The sequence below is a fragment of the Pygocentrus nattereri genome, chromosome 9 (genome assembly GCF_015220715.1).
Source record: "Pygocentrus nattereri isolate fPygNat1 chromosome 9, fPygNat1.pri, whole genome shotgun sequence".
Lineage (NCBI taxonomy): Eukaryota > Metazoa > Chordata > Actinopteri > Characiformes > Serrasalmidae > Pygocentrus > Pygocentrus nattereri.
The window spans coordinates 33,384,953-33,403,177 of NC_051219.1; the positions used below are offsets into that span (position 1 = coordinate 33,384,953).

An 18,225-nucleotide genomic window follows, 5' to 3' on the forward strand; every position below is an offset into this window, starting at 1 on the left:
AAGCACAGCACAGGATCTAAAGCTATACTACAGATAGCTTTAAAAAGTTGTTCACAACAGTGGAGGGCTGCATGATAAAGGCTGCAAAGATAATCATGATTATTCTGCTCAATGCTAAAATCACAATTATTGTTTAACATTGAAATCTGGTCATGTGCTACTTTGATTCTCCATATGTGTATTGTATGTATCCTTGTTTTGTTGTCCTGTCTAGTTAGCATCAAGTGTATTTATTGTCCTATGTTGTCTGGTGTATTTATTGTACATTCTACACTTGTTTCACATGGTCACACACATTTACGTAGTCCTGTATAATGTGCTGCTGTGTTGTGCTGCACCATGGGGCCTGAATAATTCCTTTTGTTCCACTAAATACAAGCTTAAGACAATAGGCTAGATAATAAGACAACAGATGTACCACCATTACTTAGCTAATTTAGGAACAAACAAGTTTTGCTGTACTTTTTGTAAACATTTTAACACATTTGTCTTTCCTGTTGCACATATGACTAAATTCCCTCAAGTACTGAAATCTTTCAATCATAACAAAACTGATCCTTAAATCACAGACAGAATTTATAAAAACTTTGAATTTAAACAAAAATAAATGAAAAATAATTTAGGGATGCAGTAATATAGAAATTCTTGACATATACTATTCTATGCCAATACATAGAAGCATTTATAAAATGTAATAATTGAAATAAATTAAATGCAGATATTTTAGAGCAGTAGCCCAGCACTGACTAAACATTCTGCTTTTCTGGAGTAAAATAAAAATAAAACGAAATAAAATATTAGTACCTGTATCTGATATCTGATATTGTACCTGTGTCTGACATCTGATATACAGATTTTTTGCTGATACATATGATTCTGATGTCATTCTGGATCCATAAAATAATAAAAATATGCCACTACAGTATGACACCAAATAGAAAGCAGCAGAGTAAAACGACCACCCAATCTAGCTAAACTCACCAGTACTGCAAACGATCATGTTTAATTGCGGTTGAAAAATTGTGATCAATATAATGAATAAACAATTGCGCAGACCTACAACAGCAATTATAGAAAGCATTTCTACCTTGAGAGTCTACTGCACAAATACAGATCTAGATCTAAACCAGTTACCTTTTTTTTTAAGATCTAAGCCAGTTACCTTTTTTGGGGAAAACACCCCATTAAAGTCTGTGTAGAGATCACAGGGGCGTTCAACGAAAAGCTATTCAACAGGCAGCATCACAATGAAGAGGGGCAATGAAAAACAGCGTTAAAAAACCCCAAAAAAAACAAACAAACAAAAAAACCCACAACACAGCAAATAAACACACCATCACAATAAAGAGCCAATCTAACACATTAATAGCAGAGGAGTTTAAACTGATGACACAGGCTGTTCTAGGGTCACCCTAATTATGTTGATGAGAAGCAGAGAGAAAGAAGAGTACGCATAATGAACAAATTAGTGAACTCTTTGTAAATGGTAAGGTCGGTGTTTATTAAGCACTGCTCAGTGACGCACACAGAGCTGACGTCTCCCTGAGGGCGAGCAGACACTCTCAGCTACTGTCAAAGACTCATGTCTCTCTCTCTCCCTCATTCTTTCTTTTCAGTCAGGTCTTTCACCCCTTTTGTTGTTCACTCATGGAGCCCATGGAGTCAAACACAAAGAACCAGCTTTCAGCAGATGAGAGTGAGATTTTTTTTTTTTTTTAAAAACCGTGTTGGTCATGATCATCTAGTAATGCCAATCACTATAGTGAGGGCTGCATTCAGATTCAGCTAATCACAAGCAGTGCTAACAGAAAACTATTCAAAAATAGTCAATAAACAGTCAATAAACATTCAGTTTGAACATTTTCATATACAGTTTCAATAAACACATCATGGTTGAGCTAGTCAAATATCTTAGATGACCTCAACCTCATAATGCCTGGGTGTTTGAAAGCAACACTATAAAACTAAAATTTCATATGGCACAATACATACAGAAACACAAAAAAATAACCACAACCAACTGCTCTAAAATAATAATTATCCACAAATCCTCAGGACCTGACTCAATTAAGATAAAAAAGAGCACAAACAAATCTGTTCTTTAAAAAAAATATGCAGGTACAGAATCTGCGCTACAGCTCTACTGGTGATGACCGATCAGAAAAAAGCAGTTCTAATTAATAAAGGGAACTACTCAGCTCAGAAATACAAACCTGGTTAGAAGAAAAAACACTAAAATCTTCAACAGACAAAGAAGTTGGTCTGTCATGACCAAACTAAATAAATCCACAGTATCAGGCAAGCAGAATACAAAAGCAAAGACAGGGAAATTAAAGTGACAAATGAACCAAACAATAAATGACAGAAAAACAGTGCATGCTTTGAAAAGGAGGGCAGCAGAAGCATGAATAAGTGGAAAGGAGGTAATGAACACGCATTTTCTGTGAGCTGCTTCAATAGAAGGCGACAACGGCCTCTTGAACTTCACAGATGTACCTTTTTAGGAGAGAAGACACCAAGGGTTCCCCCGTCCTCTCGGATGGCGACACCCATCTCTGCCAATAGAGCCTCTCTGAACGAAACAAAGAATATCCAGAAGCATACCAGTTAAAACCTTCACAAATGCAGCTTGTACTGAAATGTGCAAACCATCTTTTCTATACAACAAATACTAAGTTGAGATACACATTTAAAATACAGTACTGTGCAAAAGTCAAGAGACCACCATTCATTTAATTTCAAAATGGCCATTAACTTAAAACATATTTATCAAAATTACACAGAACAACTAAACAGAATTTCAAAATTTCAAGTACTTCGTGTCATGCTTTGCCTTTATTACAGCCATTTTATCCATTCTTTTCCAGGGACTTGCTTTAAGAATATTCTTCCTACTTATTCAAAGTTGAGTCTTAGACATTGGCTGCAAGTATTCTCAAACACATTCAGTGACGCTGAGGGTTGGACTCAGTGAGCAGTCCATTGCTCTGAGAACACTAGTAACTTCTTTTTTTAATTTGCAAATGTTCTTTTTCTCTGTACTTCCTGTCCTCAGTCATGGCTCACAGCTACACATCCTTTCAGACCCACAGCAATGAGTTGTCAACTTACAGTGGAAGGATGGACAAAGACCTGTGGATTTTTTTCCTAGTCAGATGCAGCTTCTCCTCTCAAACTCCTGTTTTCCATTTATTTTCCTTTGAATTTCTTCTTTCTTCTGCAAATAAATTTTCTTACATCTAATCTCTACAAGAATATCTCCTGTAAAATGCATAAGTACTTCATGGCCCTTTTGACTGAAAATGAAATAAATGAAGGGTGGTCTCTGACTTTTCCACAGTACTCTACATCCCATGCAATGCAACCTGTACCAAGGAACAAGCAGTAATGCTAAATAAAAAATAATAAATTAAGAAAAAAATTATAGCATTTAACATTTCAGCTATTCAAATAATAATCTGTGCTACCCAGCAAAATATTAACAGTAGTGGACATAACCTTTTTTTTTTCACCTCCCTTGTTAAGTGGAAGTAGGCTAATGCATGTAGACAGAAGTAGGACCATTTTTTTTGTAACACCAACACCTGTCACTCTGGTCAGTCCTCAGACACCACCCTGTGATTACATGAGTTTAGTGACTAGAGCATGATCTAAAAGCATGGTACAGACAGGCACCAGCTGTACGTTAGCAGACAGGGCAGTGGACAGTGACTCCCTGTGGGTGAGAAGAGCCACATGCACACAGTGAGAGGTTAGCAGCATGGTAGCACCATTACTGACCTCTCCATGCGGATGGCCTCTGTCTTCCTCAGCTTCTCCTCCCAAGTCTCATTCAGTTCTGCTATAATCTTCTCCGATTCCTGTAGAGGGAGACACAGCCAGAGTCAAAGTCGATCCAAAAATCAGCCATTATGGGCAAAAGCAGAGAGAAAGCAGCCATCATTCTGAATTTATTTAACACATTAACATAAACCACTATTACCTCTGGACACAGGTTATAAGGTAAATGTCACAACTAGACTGTGATTAATTCACTGGGCCATTTGGTAGACGGTGGAGATATTCAAAGCTGTAGAGAGACTTGCTTGCTAAATGACTAAGCACATTGATTCTTACAGGACTATGTGAACTTGGTGAACCCAATGCAGAAGGACTGCAAACTCATGCCAAGTTAATTGGGGTGGCACAATAGACAGATTAGTATTCATTTTTTTCAAAACAGGGGTTGTGAGACATTAGGAATCGAACACAGTTTGTTTTTAGAAATAGATCTATGACAGACATATTTATATTAATTAGAAGAAAAATTCATAAAATCTAAAAAAAAACGAATGCCTATTTATTTGCATGCTCATTTGTTTATAGTTATGGCTTATTGTTTGTGTTCTTTGCACTTTCGCTGTACAAGTACTACACATATATTTTAATAATTGGACAAAGAAATATATTTAAAAATTGTGTTCTTTTTCACTCCTGTATTGAAAATTTATCATGGTACATAAACCAATGTATATTGTGAAATTGCCGTATTGTTGCACATATGATAATGACATTTTGCTTGTCCAGCATTTAAGTGCTAGCATAAAGAGCAGTTATAACATATAAACCTAATTCCATAGACGTTCACTGTGTAAAATGCTAATAAAAACAGAAAGTAGTGATTAGCAATATCACTTTGACCTGTATCAAATGATAACAAAAAAATATTTTATTTTCTACCTTATGAACGTTTTTTGCAAATATGTGATCATTCCAAATTTGATGTCTGCAACACATTCCAAAAATTTGGGACAGGAGCATGTTTACCATTGTGTTATATCAGTTTTGCTTTTAACAGCACGTAATCATCATTTGGCGACGGCACAAACTTGTCGAGTCTTGAGAGTAATTAAAAAAATGAAAAGTAGGAATTACAACAATAGCTTCACAATAATAATATGCAATGCTTCTTGCAGAAGAAAAATATTGCTATTCCAATATTTTTATAAGCTCCATCTGTAAAAACTAAAAAATAAAAGCTATTAACAGTATTAACAGTTAGAAATGCATGGTTCCAACTATGCTTTTGGATAACATACTCTTATACGGTCCTTTCCTCTTCAGCCTAGAGAATGTGACGTCCATTATTTCCATAAACAATCTGAAAAGCCAACTCTTAAAACCACAGCACACATTTTGAAAATGCATCAGAACATTTCAGATGAGTTCGAGCCTAGAGAAGTCAGCAGCGTTTCTGAACTTTGTTGTCATATGGCTTCCCCCGCGCACAAGAGACCCTTAACTTGCATATGTGAGTGCACTGATATAGTGTTTACTGACAACGCTTTTTCAAAGTATTCTCAAGCCCATGCAGTGACATCCATCACAGAAACATGCCTAATTTTAATGCAGTGCCATCTGAGGGATTGAAGGTCACAGGCATTCATTTGTTATTTTAGGCTTTGTCCTCTACACAATGATTTCTCTAGTTTCTTGGAATGTTTTGATGTTATTTTACAGTGTAGAAGGGGCAGTACCTAAAATCCTTGCAATTCCTGGCAGAGCATTATATTTAAGCTGTCAGTCTTTTTGCTGATGCATTGATAGCAAATTGGCAAGAACTAGATATTTATTGGACGCACATTTTATACCCAAGCATGAGTGCATCACCTGTTTGTTTATTCTTTTTTAACATTTCAAAGTTTCTAGTCTTTAACTGCTCCTGTCCCAACTTTTTAGAACATGTTGCAGGCATCAATTTCAGAATTAAATTTAAAAAAAAAAAAAAAAAAAAAAAAAAACACACACAATCTAATAAGTTGATAAGTAAAAATATATATCATGTCTTTGCACTGTTTCTGTTCAAAGCCAGATCAAATATGATGTACAAATCACTTGGTTTTGTTTTTATTTGCATTACACCTACTTTTTTTTTAGTATGTATAATGCATATATTTGGTATATTGAGTTTGTAAGAAAAGAAGATTTAATTTAACAAGGCATTTATAAATTTTTTCCTAATATCTATGCAAATATGTGACACCTCATGCATTTATGTAGGTTTGCCCTTTATGACTGCCAAAAGTTGCAGGCCTACTCTGCTCTTTGTAGAATTTTCCTCTGCTATACAGTTGACATACTATCTGAAGGTGAAAGTACTGTGATCAAAGCCTCACTGGTGTAAGAACTGGAAAAATGAGCTGTAACAGGCTGAAGTCTGTTCCATGGCTCCTCCATTGTGTCCACCTCTCATTGTTCTAAGCAGAGAGGAAGAGTTGGGCCATCTGGCCTAAAATACAGGAAGTTTTCACACTAAACCCCCCAAGATCCTTCCTAAAGGGTTGATACCCTTGCCATCTGTTGCTCTGAAAAAAGAACACTGTTGCTATGCTTTTGACTCGAACCTATGTGCTGACTTCTCTGATGTTACTGTGAATGTTCACATAGGCCAAGATTCCAAATTTGCTAAAAGGAAAAAACCCTATATTACAATCCAATCTCTTGTATGCCCAGAACTATTTATGTAATAACTGATCATTCTAGAGCATTAAAAGTCATTTTGATTGGTAACCAATTAGCGTATCCCCATTTAAGCATCCAATTCATGCCAGTGCTCCCACATGACTGACGCAAGACCAAGACATCTCACTATCTTGGGACTAATAAGGGATTTAAAGGAGGCTCTAAATGATGTTTCATGTGGCCTTTTTACGCCTAATAGCCACAAAGAACAAATCTATTTTTGTCTGATTTCCGAACTGCGTTGGAGACTGACGTCACTGGATGACAGACAAGAGTGCAGGCCATTGCTGTAACCATGGAAACTACAGCTCCTGAAGGCAAGATGCTCTAACTGACTGAGTTTTGAAACAGACTGATAAAGAACTGTGGGTTAGCGAGTAAGGAAGAGAATGGATGTGGAGGATGTGTATAGTCATTGGTGGTGGGGAAAGCACAACAAGACAGACTTGTCTTCTCTTACGTTAGAGCAGTGCTTGGCTATAGATCATCTGTACTGGTTTACAACTGATTTTCATTTTTAACAGTACCGATGCATAAAAAAAGCCTTCATTGTCACTAGCCAGGTGTTCATATAGATTTAAAAGAATAGAAAAACTCCAATCAAAATAAGTCAGGCTTGAAGATTTTCTTATAACAAGTGTTCATTATCGTTGTTAATGAAATCTTAAGTATCTCTGATACTGTGGTGAAATTCAGTATCATATTTTCCAAATATATCAATGTTAGTAGTGAAGCACTCTTATCATACATGACAATAGAATCCAGTGCATTCTATTACCCATGTGTAACACTGAAATCTTTCAACTCCACTACTCCTCAGTGGAGCACTTTCAAGACAGCTGGTCACTTAGAGCTGCGACCGTCAGATCAACAGCACAAGCAAGGACAAAAACTTGAACATTTCTGAGGTTACCATGGTGACTTACATCACACCATGCATTCTTAATAAGTAAGCAATTTATTAGCAGTAGAATGTTAGGAATAATAAGTCTCTTGGAACGCTGTGTAGAGCAGTCAGCTGGTGAAATATAGGATGAAGACAAAGACATTGAGCTTTCTATTCTGGGTTGGCTGAAGGTTCAGGAGACGCCTAGAGCAGAACTCACTGGCCACAAGTGTTCTATTGAACCACTCATAACCTCATTTGGGAAAATGTTCATAGCAACAAGGGAAACAAACCAATTACAGCTTAAATGGTATCTGTTATAGTTATTACCTTTAGCCTCCTTCTCCTCATCAGACAACATGTCAAAAATATGGAAGAACTCCGTGATTGTTTTAAAACTAAGGTAATTTGCATAAAATAATACAACATATGTTTACTGATGTATTTTAACCACAGACATTTTCCCCAAAACATATATTGGGTTTCAGTATTTTGAGGTAAAAGGCTCAAAGCAGTTCAAACAGACCAGTTGATAAACATTTATAATATCAATGTAAAATTCCTAATGTAGTTTATCAAGAATTCCTAAGCATCTGAACGTGATGCTCACAGTTTGTGTTAAAATGCTTTTGGGTAACCTGGCCTGTCGCTTCAAAAGTTTTATTTTTTTGGTTCCTTTCTTTAAATGTAAATGGCTGTATTTTTGTCAACAAGCCTATATAGTATGACATATAGTAACGTGGTGTTCCATATAGTGTTTCCGTCACTTAAGCAATTGCAAAGGATAAAAATAAACCAAGCAGATACTAAAGTAAGAAGGTGTAAGCAGTGATGTTGAGTGACTCACCTTGAGCCTTTCGATGGCCTCCTCTCCACCAGGAGTGGACATGATACGTTCCTGGATACTGGAGACTGACTGTAGGCCAGCCTGGCTGCATAGAGAGCCCAATGACGGCGACGCTGTCAGGCATCCCATCGGCGCTGTGGAGAGATGGCCAGGCCGTTGGTTCTCTGAGGCTAGCAAGTATCTATGCTTATTGTTGTGAATATCTTTCAGGTCTGAGCCATGAAGGAGAGACGAGGGAAAACAGGATGAAGGGAAAAGAGGAGCAAAAATGGTGTAAAACAGATAAAAGGGAGAGGAAAATAAGTGAAATAGAAAAGAAAAGGAGAGAGACAAACAGGGAGAGAGAGAGAGACAGAGACAGAGAGAGAGAGAAAGAGAGAGGAGGAGGAAAGACTAGCATAAGACACACAATTCACAATAAAGGATAAAAACAAACACACCAGTCAAATGGTAGTTTTCACACCAGTACAAAGCAGTAGTTTTCACACCAGGGAGGTTTAATGCCAGACTAGGTATAATTTTGAATTAGTGTGGCTGATTATTTCATTTTGCCATTCAAATTGAATCATATCATAACATTTGTGCATTAATAAATCAAATTACCGCTGAACCACTGGACTTGGAAAAATCTTGCAAAATAAATGGTATATCAGATTTAGGGCTGTCAAGAATAAATCAAGTAAACTGTACTACTTTATTTTAAGAAAGTCATCCACTGGCAGTGACTAGTCTTACAGTATGAAAAACAGTATGACAGATACAACAACTTACATGCATTTATGCTGCAGTGTTTTATTTTCTACACACTACCATTCAAAAAATTTGGAATTGCTTTTTTAACTTATATAAATCTAATCTGGCTTCAGACAAATGAACGAGGTTTCAAATAATTAGTTGTGCACTAGGAAGTTGAAATAAAAAACAGGAAATTTTAGATGTGCCCAGAATAAATACAGCCATAAAAGATAAAAAAAAGTGTAAGTTAATAATAAATAATAATTTTATATACATTTCATATAAAATTATAAATTACAATAAATAATCATTTCAGGCTATTTGATTTCTACCTCTCTTTTTGTATTTATTTTTTATCTAGGTCACTGATTCATATAATTTAAATGAATCCTCTTCACTTTTTATTTTTTCCATATCAATGCTGTTCCTGAACAGTAACTACAATAGAAGAAAATCAAACTCTCTTTCTTGTATTAGTATAAACTTTATCACCTGTAGGTAAAGCACTATGAGTTGCCACTGGTATGAAAATGCTAGATAAATAATTGTGGTGTTGTGATCAAATCGCAAGTATGATAACTTGACAAATTCTGCCCCATTTCTATTTTGTACTTTCTCTTACCTATTTTTTGTACAGTCATTCTGAACAGCACACAAGACTAATACTGTTGATCTGGACCTGGGTGAAAACCACCTTCACTTCAAGAGAGGAGCGAGAGCTGAAGTGAGAAAAGCTGCACAGAGGCCAAGGACAGAGAGAGAAATGAGGGAAGGGGAGCTGCATGAAAACACATGCTACAGTTCCAGCCTGTGACGCAGTGGGCTCTGTCTTCTCCCCGCACGCACACACACACACACACACACACACACACACACACACACAGAATGTCATCATGCTCTCACTGCTGGAGAGCCAAGCTACAGATCTCCACAAAATGGCCATGGGAGCATCTGAGGTGACTGAGAATGGACTGCTGAAACCTCTCCCAGGGGGTCTGAACACAGAGAAGTTTTCAGCTGCCTATTCGCTCTATCAGCTCTATTCAGCTTCTGTGTGAAAAATGGAGCTCTCTAGACTAACATCTAGACTTTTACAGATGCAGAGCAGCAAGACGTTACGTATCTGCTCACACCATGCACAGAATTCATGCAATTTAAACAGCGAGCATAAAGGACTTTCCAATCCTTTAAACCTGAGAATTTTTATTGCTAGTGTGGCAGAGAACGCAAATGAATGTATCCGTCTCTCTCGATGCTAATCAAGAACTCCCAGACAGATGCTAAAATAGACAGAGTTCTGTTTCAATGGCTGTTTCGCTCCTGCAGCTTTTCAAAAAGAGGAACACGAAGTAACAGGAAGGAACAGGATACAAGACAGGGACAAGGAAAGGCAAGGAGAGGACACGGAAGCATTCAGAAGGTAAGAGGAAATACAACTCAAAGAAAATGTCTAGTTTCACACGTAGAGGCTACAGTAGACTAGGGCTTTCTGACACTGCACAGCAAACTCAATAAAATCCACCTCTATTTCTGCAAATGTAAAAATAATGCATGCACCTTTCCTCCGGAAGTGAGAACTTAGCTGAATACTGTCACCTGTAATGCACAGTTAACATGACAACACAAACCTTCACTGACAAGAACAGAATAGGGTGATGGAAAAGAGAGGAAGGGTTAAAGCTAAACATTGCATTTAAATGCAGCAACAAAGTTAAACATATTAATGGCATTTAGTGCTTCTGAAGGGGGCCTATCATTTCTAACACCTGGGGGAGGGGGGTGGGCAAAGTGCATGAGATTCAAACTGCATCATCCCAGACTGTCTGTTGTACAAGCAGAGCAGGTAAAAGGCATGCAGCTTAGGGATGCACAGAATATTTTCAGCTGAATTTGGTTCAAAATGGTGCAAAAGCAATGATTAGACAGGCCTATAATGTAGCATCGAATTCAAAGACTTCTGTTTTAAAGATAAATAGAGAAATGGTTTAAAGATAAACAGCTAATGTAGCAGGAGCTTAACAGAGAAAATGTAAGCCAAGTTAAATTGTTTCACAATTTGTAATCTCTGTTCATGCTAGGTATCAAGAGGAGGTATAAATCTCCACTACAGGCTTGACACCACTTGAAAACACCACACCTGGCTTAATATGCAGAATACAGCAAAAACAATAGATGTTAAACATCCCTATGAGCACACTAATGGCATCTGTAGCCTTGGTTTCTCAAATAATTATAAATAATCTTAAATGGCAGTGCCAAAGTGTACAGAATGATTAGTTCTTTTACATAAACCATTTTTACTATTCTTTTTTTTCCCAGTTTTTATTTAAATTACCTGAATTTCAGTTTTGGTTTCAGCTAAGGATTTAATATTTCAGTGCATCACTAATCCAGAGGTATGCTAGACCCCTGATGCGGCCATATCACTTTTACCCCTACCCAAACCTAAACCCACTAGGTCTAAATTTGTCTGGGACTCCTTGCATGTCAAGCTTTAGCAAGAAGAAAAACAGGCATGCAAAGCCAGCAGGTTCGAATCCAGAAAGGGCCAGAAGCAATGACTGTTTAAGCCACCAGCAGCAAGAAAGGCAGAGAAAGAGGGCGAGGATGGTGCAAAGTTATACATATACACACATTTGCTTCCACTTCCAGAGTAATCATCCCCCATTGGCTCGACTGAAGGGAAGCGGGAAGAATAGGAGAAGGATGAGAGGTCAGAGTTGAGAGGACTGGTAGAGGAGTGATGGAAGCAGTTAGTGAGTTCTGACTGGACTAGTCAAATGTACACAAAAGATGAGGGATGCAGTGGAACACTTTACGCTAGAATGAGCATGCAGTAATCATTCTAATAGACCACAACCATAACAAGTTATCCAATCTAATGCATTTCAACATTAACATATTCCTGTCTAGGTGCATGTCTACATGTCTTTAGGACTTTCTCTGTTATTTCATCCAATTAAACTTGGCTACTCTATTATGTTTTCTTTTTTTTTTTTTTATAAACTTGTCAATTAAAATTTAATTTTCAGATTAATCCGCAGTGATTAGCAGGCAATTTAACAGCAAAAAACAGGTTAATGTAGAAAGGCTGGTAGTCTACTTTTTTCCAATTAAAGAGAAATTCCACATATATTAAAAATTTGCTGCAATACTCATAAGTTATTCAGAGTGTTTTAATATGAAATGGTGCAACGAAAAAGTTAAGTGTGATTTTCTTTACAATGGCAGTAACCATGCAAGTATAGATATTTTATTTGCTATATACATTAAAAACTGACCCTACATGAATTCTCAGTGCAAAGTTAATGACAAAACAGAGGTGAAAAAGGTTGACATTTGCTACTAAAGCTTGTATATATAATGACTTTACACTGTTTGGCTGAATAGAAGGTAAAAACAATCCAGTCATTTTATAAACTACGTTTGTAATACAGGCTGTATATTTCAGCGTACAGTGTGGTTAGCCAAGCTGCTGTTGCTCGGTTTCTCAGCATGTTTGCTCTGCAAAGATTGTAATTCTGAATGAAACAGCTTTTTAGGAAATTGTTCTCAGACAGAGCTGTCTGTAGGGGCTGTGTCAATGTAGCATGTCAATCAGACAGAGGGTTTGTCTGTACATGACTGTCTATTCAAACAAAGTGAGAATGACCAAAGAACACGATTTCTAAAATGACACAGCCAAACAAAAGACTTCAACAAGACAAATTCAACAAGTAAGCTCCTCGGATGCCGTGGGTATGATTTTTGCTGTCACTGTGTTACTTAGAAAGTGACAGATGAGGAGCATGAGAACAAAACTATGAAACACATTTTACGTACAGCTACACAGAAGTGCTTCTCTCACATGAAACAAAACCCTCCACTGCAGCATTACTTGTTCTAATTAACTACTTGATCTTAGTTAACTAGGTCTACTTACCTAATATAACATAGCTAGTCAGTCCATTACAACAATTAAAATCAGCAAAATATTAATGACTTAATTGTTTAGGTACACTACATTTATTTTACTCAAACAACTTCTTAATTCTAAGTAGGTAATTCATTACGGTATCTATTTCAGTATCCACAAGTACTGAAAAATATGTATTGTGCCTGGTCTGAAGAAAAGAAAAGAAAAGAAAAAAAAAAAAAAAAGTGATTTAGTATGTTGCTCTAGAATGGCACATTTTACATCAAACCACTCTGAACAATAGTGTTATAGCTTAGCGGTTTAATTATGCATAACAAAGACTTATTTATTTAGAAATTTTGAAAAATCAGTAGAACTCCCCTTTAAGTACTTTGGAATTAATCAGCATGATCAGTACATTACTTGATTAATAATAAAATCAAGAGTGATGAGAGTGAATGTGTTATGTCTACAAATCATAGTGCCATGTAGCTTTTGTACTACTAGGAATCTACATCCTCTGGCAGGTAATGCAATGTTCTATGGCCAACAAAATACTGAATATCTTAAATGGATTTCATAAACATCTTTATATAATAAATCCTCTGCTCCCTCTCCTTGTTTATCTCTTGAATGAAGGACTTCAGGTCTAGTGGCATGAATGCAATGCCATTAAAACAACGTAAAGAGATTTGAGCTGAGGAGAAGACAGAGGAGAGCCTTGCCAGCTTTGTGTGAGTATTGTAAATGGCAAGCAAGGTGAGAGCCTGCTACAGGCGATGTGTCCTGACTTACTGTCGAGGATGTCGCCAAGTCCCTGGGCCCGGAGTAGCTCCTTCAGCCGTGTCACCTCGTCCTTTAGCTCCCGCACCAGCTTGGCGTTGGGGTCTTCGTTGATCACAGCATTGCACTTGATCTGTTTGGCTCGGTCGGCATATCTGAGTGTGAAATTGTTTGTGGTTGAGAAAAATTAAGAACAAGAGAAAGACCAAAAGAAATAAATACAGACGAGACAGAAGGCCTATGTGAATGCATCATATTTCTTTCATTACTAATTGGAAGCGGATACCGAGAGTACAGTTAGTTTTACAGTGCTCCATGTTGCACTGTGTTCGGAGGAGGAGCAATGGGAGAGTTCTTACCTCAGAGTGCTTAGAGTCTCATCATAGTTAATATCAGCAGGGCTCAGAGCAGCTACCATAGCTGTCCTTGAGTTTCCACCTGTGTAAAGAAATTAAAAATTAATAATAAACTAAAAAAATAATAATTTTTCACATCGTTTTCACAAGAAAATACTAAAGCACTTTTAAAAACAAAGGATATATAAAAAAAGAGCACAAGTGGAAGAGACCCTGAATAAAATCTCCTGTTTCTTTAAACATCTGCATAACGATCAACAGAATCCTGCGCCAAGAGTATTCTGCTTCATATCACATCAAGGTTTGTTCAAACCTTCATGTAATAGGGTCAAATAACATGAACATTTGATGCTACTGAAGATTATCATTTATTTTACCTATTCTAATTATTTTAAATGTTATTTATTTAATGGCGCTTTTATTTGCATTTTTCATCATCTGTTACAGTTTAAACAAATAACTAACTATGTTTCATTTTCATTGTTGGTTTCTATTTTACCATGTAAATACCATGTAAAGCAGTTGGAGCTAGATTCCATGCATGAAGGGGACTATATTAATACAAGTTTAGCATTCTTCTTCATTATTATTACAGTATCTAAAAACCAGAGCTCACATACCTAAATTCTCTCTCAGAAGCCATGTCAGCACAGAGTCTCGGTAAGGGATGAAATCGGTCTTCTTTTTCTTTTTGCTCTGTTTCATGACAAGGACAGTCATTAAAACTCAAATTGGAAACATCAAAACAAATTGGATTCATAATAAAACAAAAGGAAATGCTTAGGTTGAAAATGGAAGGGTTTTTTGTGATAAAATGGGGTACAGGGTCAGCAATGAAGGTGAAATTTATTAATAAATGTTAATTGATTCCAGGATGAACTGCTTGAGTTTGTTTTCTGGAAAGTCAGAAGGGGTCACGGAACACAGAAGGTTTACCTTGCTGGTACAGTTATCCTGGGTAGGGAAGCATTTCCAGGAGAGAGAGACAAACAGCACACAGTGTTACAGCAATGCTGTCAGACATGCAGGAGAGAGAGAGAGAGAGACAGAGAGACAGACAGACAGTCCATGCCAGACAGTCCATGCCAGACAGTCTCCACAATAGTACTCACCACTTCAGCCAGGGCAGAAATCACCTTCCCCAGGGTCGTCAGAGATTTGTTGATGTTTGCTCCCTCCTGTGAAACAAAAAATTGATGAGAAAGCAGCTCCTAGTTTAATTGTCTTCATTGAACAGACTATCTGCCAATGACAATTAAATGATGCAATGCACTACGCAGTGCTTACTCTATTTAATATAATATTCTACTATGAGAAGATAACTCAACCCTATGGGTCTGAAGGGATGTGTCAAGAAGCCCTTACTGAGAAAAAAAAAAAAAAAAAGATAATTTGCAAATCAAATAAAGGCCATGTTCACATATCAAGTCTCATTACTCAATTCAGATATTTTGCTCAGATTCAATCTTTCTAAGTTGATGGTTCACATTCGTATAGGTAATAATGTAATCTCTTATGAAATTTATGCTAAAATGGCCCCTACTGCACATCCTAATCTATAACATATCGTGAATGAATCATGTGAATCAAACAACAAAAACCAGAACAAGATGAAGATTCAGATGCTTTTGTTTAGTTTACTGGCTCTAAGTTTAGGTGTAAAAACCAAAACGAAACACATGAATTCAAATCTGTCCAGCCTCTTTAGGGTCAACATGGCGACAAATCAGATATGTATCCGATCAAGGACCACATATGAAAGGGGCTCAGACTGGTAAAACAAAACAGCTCTGAGGAAAAACAAAACAAACAAACAAAAAAAATCTAATTTCTCTCGCTTCACCTGTGTAAAGTTACTGTAACCAAAGAAGTTACTGGTGTTACCAGAACAACAGATTAGCCACCCCAGAGTCCAGACCTCAACAATGCAGGACTAAAACTAGGAGGTGTGAAAAGATATCTATGCAGATGCTTTTGAAAAACTGAAAGCAAGTGTCTTAACAACAACTGAAGCTGTAATAAAGGCCAAAGGTGGACACACTATAAAAAAAGTTTCATATTTCATATCCAAGTTATATATATATTGCACTGTTAAGGTCTAAGGGAGACTTTCTCCAAATATGTTTTCTGCTTCGTTCTTGACATTTAAAAATTTTATTTGTGCTCAGTGGCCATTCTGACTAAAATGGAGATGAAAGGAGATATTATCAGCCTCCACTGCCTCTTCCACATAGCTCTGCTGCAGTAGTCCCACCTGCAAAGGGCAGTAAAATTAGTCTGTACCTTCAGTCTGGTGCCTTTGGCCCCAGTTGAGTCAGCGCGCTCGCTGCCTGCCAGGTCTACCAGGCTGATTTTGCTGACCTGAAACAAGATAGCACAGCAACATTCACACCAGGGACACAAAGGGAGAAATCAATAAAAAAGACAAAGACAGTCTCCAGCTTTGCATGTATACTGTACATCACAAAGAGCCTCCATCTTTTCATTCTTTTCCCATTCAATGTTCTTTTTCCATTTATCAGAATTCTAACAATCTCCTCAGTAGTTCAAGCTCATGCTCCACTGCCATAGTAACATCATGTGAGTCTGAAAACCATTGTGAGAACTTTAAAAACACATCAGCCAAATTATCTGGGTCAAACATGTACAGTTTGTTGCAACATTTTTTTCTACTCTCCCACTCTAATATTTGTCGGGTATGAGTATAGCCCAATAGCAGGCTTGTATAGCAAAATGTAATGTAGTCATGCTGTACAATGGCTATTGTGTGCATCAACACCACAGTGGCGCTTCTGTGTGCCGGGAATTCAGACAATGAGCCCTACACACAGAGCTGGTGGGATATCTCCCTCCCCTGCCCTCTGGGCCTGCAGCCAGACTGCCTCTCCCTCTCTGTAAACCAGACTGAGCCTCTGCAGGTTGAGGTGATGGCTGTTAGCAAGGCGGCGACTCTGACCTTCTCTGTTGACAGATCTGTCTCGCTGTCGTGCCTCCTCTGAGTGAAGACGATGGTGAAGACAGCGTGGGAGCGGCTGCTGGTCTCGTTCATGTTTGTGGCAGCGACCGTTCTGAAGAGAGGTGAAAACGAAGACATATACATTAAGGGCGTAAGAACACCTAAAAGTGCTGACTCAACTGTGTCAACGTAGGACTATTAGTGTAATAATAAAGTATTATTCAATGTTTTGCCCCCCCCCTAAATAAACTACTGTGCTACAGAATATTGCACAGCATGATGTTAAATGCAAGTTTAATGTCAGAATGAAACCAAGATTACCTTTAACAGGTAGTTTTAGTTTAGTTTAGCTTAAACACAACAAAACACACAAGTTACCTGCTGTGAAATATCACTGGCCCATATCTTTAGGAATCTCTTCCTTACAGAAGGTGCAGTTTATCACTAATGACCCTATGTAACAGAGAGGGAGGCCAGGCATGCTTAGCACTAGAGTGTGTGGCACACCCACACTGAGGACAATCCTGGAAAGTACTAGAGAGCATACAAATAAGACTATAACTCCTACATTGACTCTGCAGTAGCGTGGTACACAGAAATAAGCCTTACATGAAACATTCCACAAATAAACCATGGACGTCCACACTGGAGGATTACAGACATGTTACACCTCTTCAAGAGAGCACAATCAACATGCTCTGTGGCAAGTCACAGCCTCTCTCTTCAGATGGGCTATTTTTACAAAGCATAATGGCATCCTCTGTGTTGCCTACACATCTATTAATGTGACTTCTGGTTCACTGAGAAATATTCAGGCGCAGAGCCCCAAACACTTTCCTTCAACCATGTTTTTTCAAGTCGTTTTGAATTATTTCTAGTCTCTCAGGAACAGAAGTCACACACTGTCCTACGTGGGATCTCAAGTGCTGCAGAGTTTAGTAAATTAAATAAAAATACACAGGAGATTTTTGAAAAGGGTAAAGCTGCCTAGTGAAGGAAAGCCATTTTTCACAGCAGTGTTGTTTGGCTGCAGTTGTTCTCTCACCTGGCCTTGTTACCAGCATCCATGAGGTCAGCGATGTCTGTGTAAGAGGTGACTGCTAGTTTAGACAAATCTTCGACATACGGCCCGAGCAGAGGATGCTCCCTTACACGCAGGTTCCCTTTGTTCTTAGGATTCAGCAGGTCCCGCACTCGCTCACAGTATATCTCCATATAAGCCACCTACATATGGACATATGTTTAGATTGACATACATCTTCAGGT

General features: G+C 37.7%; 1 protein-coding gene across 13 annotated transcripts in view; it reads right to left on the reverse strand.

The window, feature by feature from the left end:
- The window catches only part of kif1b (kinesin family member 1B), a 79,412-nt gene that overhangs the window by 37,628 nt on the left and 23,559 nt on the right, over positions 1-18,225 (reverse strand). For 3 of the 13 annotated variants that reach the window (XM_017708354.2, XM_037541301.1, XM_037541304.1), the window contains 10 exons: positions 18,005-18,183; positions 16,960-17,071; positions 16,287-16,364; positions 15,116-15,181; positions 14,624-14,699; positions 14,007-14,085; positions 13,660-13,802; positions 8,235-8,368; positions 3,781-3,860; positions 2,497-2,572 (listed from right to left, as the gene is read on the reverse strand). In XM_017708354.2, the coding sequence (XP_017563843.1) occupies positions 2,497-2,572; positions 3,781-3,860; positions 8,235-8,368; positions 13,660-13,802; positions 14,007-14,085; positions 14,624-14,699; positions 15,116-15,181; positions 16,287-16,364; positions 16,960-17,071; positions 18,005-18,183 (1,023 nt within the window). Of the gene's footprint in view, positions 1-2,496; positions 2,573-3,780; positions 3,861-8,234; positions 8,447-10,526; positions 10,566-11,603; positions 11,646-13,659; positions 13,803-14,006; positions 14,086-14,623; positions 14,700-14,939; positions 14,958-15,115; positions 15,182-16,286; positions 16,365-16,959; positions 17,072-18,004; positions 18,184-18,225 lie in introns of all 13 variants that reach the window. The other 10 variants (XM_037541299.1, XM_037541298.1, XM_017708346.2 and 7 more) reach the window with 7 other exon arrangements.